This window comes from Lutjanus erythropterus, chromosome 8 (genome assembly GCF_056507025.1).
Source record: "Lutjanus erythropterus isolate fLutEry1 chromosome 8, fLutEry1.hap2, whole genome shotgun sequence".
In the NCBI taxonomy this organism is placed as follows: domain Eukaryota; kingdom Metazoa; phylum Chordata; class Actinopteri; order Lutjaniformes; family Lutjanidae; genus Lutjanus; species Lutjanus erythropterus.
In genome coordinates this window covers 43,214,163-43,218,251 of record NC_139324.1, presented here as the reverse complement: position 1 = coordinate 43,218,251, position 4,089 = coordinate 43,214,163, and the positions used below count along the sequence as shown (strand labels likewise).

At 41.9% G+C, this 4,089-nt stretch overlaps 1 protein-coding gene across 1 annotated transcript; it reads right to left on the bottom strand.

Moving 5' to 3' along the window:
- On the bottom strand, positions 1 to 2,664 carry LOC146323392 (uncharacterized). The gene is made up of 3 exons (XM_084725593.1): positions 2,530 to 2,664; positions 1,521 to 1,736; positions 1 to 533 (listed from the first exon to the last, which is right to left on the bottom strand). Exons 1-3 carry the CDS (start codon positions 2,585 to 2,587, stop codon positions 301 to 303), a joined length of 507 nt encoding a protein of 168 aa, XP_084581719.1. The 5' UTR covers positions 2,588 to 2,664; the 3' UTR covers positions 1 to 300.
- Positions 2,665 to 4,089: the final 1,425 nt, after the last annotated feature.

Genomic DNA, 4,089 nt, shown 5'->3' with positions numbered 1-4,089 from the left:
TCACTTTAACCTGTGGATCAAACCTTTAATGAAAGTTGTTTCAGATGAAGCGTTAACAACAAACTTCAGAATAACTTTGATCACTGATTGGACTCTTGATTCAACGATGGTTCCATTAAAACATTTATTATTATGTTGAATGTTTGAAAGGAACAAACATCGAGTGGACATCTGACCGAAGCTCCATGATGAAGGTTATTACAGCAGACGTTTATACACTTTACAGGATTAATGATTGTATTTTTACTGTGTTTGACACCATGTGTTTATTGATTAGCAGCTTGAATTCTGAGCAGAACCTTATCTCCAGGGTCTAGAGAGTCCATATTTACTGTGTCTTTTCAGGACTTCCTGTATCTGATTGACGGCCTGATCATTTCTGCGACACTTCAGAAGTCCCTGCAGAGTCTCGTGGAAGAAAACGTGAACATCCAGTATGACCTCCTCTAAGGCTTCAGACCATTTTTTAATATCTGTTGAGTAGTCGACGTCTCTGGTGTGATGCATCAGCACTAAAATGACGGGTTTGTTATCTGACAAGAGAGACATAAGACAGAGTTTAGAGACAGATGTCCTGCAAGGGAGAACATGCAGTGGAGATAATAATAATGATAATAATGATAATAATAATAATAATAATAATAATAATAATAATAATAATAATAATAATATGTTATCATTTGCATAAACCTACACTGCTAGTAATAAATCGAGTGACAGTTGGACCACAGAGAATCGACTCAGTTCTTCTCTAACAAAATATTCTACATTGTGATTCTCTGGATCAGTTTGATCTCAGACAGCAAAAAAAGAAAAACAAAAGGACAAAATCTGGATAATACTGATCTAGGTTAAAGGTTTAGAAATACCGGTCCCTGTCCCCCTGTCCCCCGGTGCTGCCTGGACACAGACACGTCAAAAGTCCACATATTCTTTACTGTAGTAAAAGTTGTTACATCTTTTGGTCTTTAATGTCTTTTTTTGTTTTGTCTTGTCCCACTTTTTTGTCTTCTTCCTATTGTTACACCTTTAAAGTCATTTTTGTGTTTTATGTCGTTTTTGTCTTGGTGTCTCATTTACATTGTTTTTGTCCAATATCTTGTTCTTTATTGGTCTTTTTCTCATTCTTACTCTTTTATATTGTTTTTGTCTTCTTTCATCTTGTCATGTCTTTACATTGTTTCCGTCTTGTTACGTCTTTTACTTTTCATCTCGTCCCGTCTGTCCTGTGTGATGTCCTCTGATGGATCCACCAGTCAATCGTCTTTTCTGTGTCTTATTGTTTCGTCCATTTAACTTGAAATCAGTCTTGATGTTTGAAGGCGACACACAATGATGCAAAATAACAATAATCAATAATTGACTTCAGAGTCATTCAAACTAAACGAGTCTGTTTATAAAATGTGAGGAGGAGAAAGTTCAGATATTTGTGTTCAGATAGAGAAGAACAGACACCTGAGAACTCTACCCAGGTACAGTAACTAAGTATTCTGAATGCTGGTTAAACTCAGATGTGTTACCTGTAATTTTCCTCATGGCTGTGTTCACATCTGATCCAACACGAGATATGATTGGACAGAAGACGATGATGATGTCACATTCCTGCCCGTGTGTGGTGAGCTCCACTGTGACACTTTTATTCAGTTTTTTCAGAATGACACGATCAGCTCCACACGTCTCCCCGGTGACCACAGAGAACACCTTCACTGTGGCTATGAACCATGAAGAGCTCGCTGCTGGAAGACAAACAAACGGTTAATATTCAGACAAACCACAGAAGTTCAGAGACATAAAGTGTCTCTGAACTTCTGTGACCTTCTGAGGACAAATAAAATAAAATCCAGTCAGAAGCTTCCTAACTGTCGCTGCACTGTGAGGAAACTCTCACTTCATTTACTGCAGTAAAAGTACTAATACTACTCTGTCCAAATACTACACCACAGTCAACCAGTCATTTTTTGTTTTTAAATCAATCAATCAATCAATCAATCAATCAATCAATCAATCAATCAATCAATCAATCAAGCAAGCAAGCAAGCAATAAACTTATCACAATAAAGGAAGGAACAGCTGGACAAACTAATAAACCAAACAACCAACATAAAACACTGAGAGCTGCAATCAATAATCGATTATTAATCTGGAGATATTTTGACATTCAATTGGTCACTTTTAGATGTTAATTTAAAAAAAGTTCAAATTCTCTGATTTGATTTAAATGTGAATACTTTCAGGTTTCTGTACTTCTTTACTACACTGATCAACATTTTCTGATATTTTATAAACCAAATAACTAATTGATTAATTGAGAAAATAATTGTTACAGGAAAGACTTGAAAAATAGCTAAAGAACATGATAGGATTAATTAATAAATTAATCATTCTGAGTCATGTTTTTAAATCTCTGACAGTAATGATCTTTGAGTTGTGGACAAAACAAGACATTTGAGGACGTCATCTGTTCTCCTGGACAGTCATGTGACTGTTTCTTTATGCTGGTCATATAAAGAACATAAATAACAAAATAACCTTTGGAAGATTTCTTCTGTTGCTCGTTGAGAAGCTTAAAGAGTTTTAAAAGGTTCATCGGGTCGTTTGATGTTTTCTTGATGGAGTCGCCCAAAAGTTCCTCGTCTAAAGTAGCTGAAGAACAGACAGTTAAAGACAAACATCTTCTGATATCCACAATATATTGTTTGACTTTTAAGTGTCAAACTTATTAGGATTCATTAGTTCTGTAACAGTTCATGTATTCATTCAGTCAGGTCTGAGTGTCACAGTCCAGGAGTCACGGTCTGAGTGTCGCAGTCCAGGAGTCACGGTCTGAGTGTCGCAGTCCAGGAGTCAAGGTCTGAGTGTCACGGTCTGAGTGTCACAGTCCAGGAGTCACAGTCTGAGTGTCACAGTCCAGGAGTCAAGGTCTGAGTGTCACGGTCTGAGTGTCACAGTCCAGGAGTCACGGTCTGAGTGTCACAGTCCAGGAGTCACAGTCTGAGTGTCACAGTCCAGGAGTCAAGGTCTGAGTGTCACGGTCTGAGTGTCACAGTCCAGGAGTCACGGTCTGAGTGTCACGGTCTGAGTGTCACAGTCCAGGAGTCACGGTCTGAGTGTCACGGTCTGAGTGTCACAGTCCAGGAGTCATGGTCTGAGTATCACAGTCCAGGAGTCACGGTCTGAGTGTCACAGTCCAGGAGTCACGGTCTGAGTGTCACAGTCCAGGAGTCACGGTCTGAGTGTCACGGTCTGAGTGTCACAGTCCAGGAGTCACGGTCTGAGTGTCACAGTCCAGGAGTCACGGTCTGAGTGTCACGGTCTGAGTATCACAGTCCAGGAGTCAAGGTCTGAGTGTCACGGTCTGAGTGTCACAGTCTGAGTGTCACAGTCCAGGAGTCACGGTCTGAGTGTCACAGTCCAGGAGTCACAGTCTGAGTGTCACAGTCCAGGAGTCAAGGTCTGAGTGTCACGGTCTGAGTGTCACAGTCCAGGAGTCACGGTCTGAGTGTCACAGTCCAGGAGTCACGGTCTGAGTGTCACAGTCCAGGAGTCACGGTCCAGGAGTTACAGTCCAGAAGTCACAGTCCAGCAGTCATGGTTTGAGTGTCACAGTCCAGGAGTCACGGTCTGAGTGTCACAGTCCAGGAGTCACGGTCTGAGTGTCACATCCAGGAGTCACGGTCTGAGTGTCACAGTCCAGGAGTCACGGTCCAGGAGTTACAGTCCAGAAGTCACAGTCCAGCAGTCATGGTTTGAGTGTCACAGTCCAGGAGTCACGGTCTGAGTGTCACAGTCCAGGAGTCACGGTTTGAGTGTCACATCCAGGAGTCACGGTCTGAGTGTCACAGTCCAGGAGTCACGGTCTGAGTGTCACAGTCCAGGAGTCACGGTCCAGGAGTTACAGTCCAGAAGTCACAGTCCAGCAGTCATGGTTTGAGTGTCACAGTCCAGGAGTCACGGTCTGAGTGTCACAGTCCAGGAGTCACGGTCTGAGTGTCACAGTCCAGGAGTCACGGTCTGAGTGTCAGTCCAGGAGTCACGGTCTGAGTGTCAGTCCAGGAGTCACGGTCTGAGTGTGACCGTTTGAGTGTCATG

Excerpts from the sequence above, each read along its gene's own strand:
- LOC146323392 (XM_084725593.1), bottom strand. The coding sequence starts at position 2,587 with ATGAACCTTTTAAAACTCTTTAAGCTTCTCAACGAGCAACAGAAGAAA. Across the intron at positions 1,737-2,529 it reads ACAGAAGAAATCTTCCAAAG|CAGCGAGCTCTTCATGGTTC; the intron begins GTTATTTTGTTA and ends TTTGTCTTCCAG. Across the intron at positions 534-1,520 it reads AGCCATGAGGAAAATTACAG|ATAACAAACCCGTCATTTTA; the intron begins GTAACACATCTG and ends CTCTCTTGTCAG.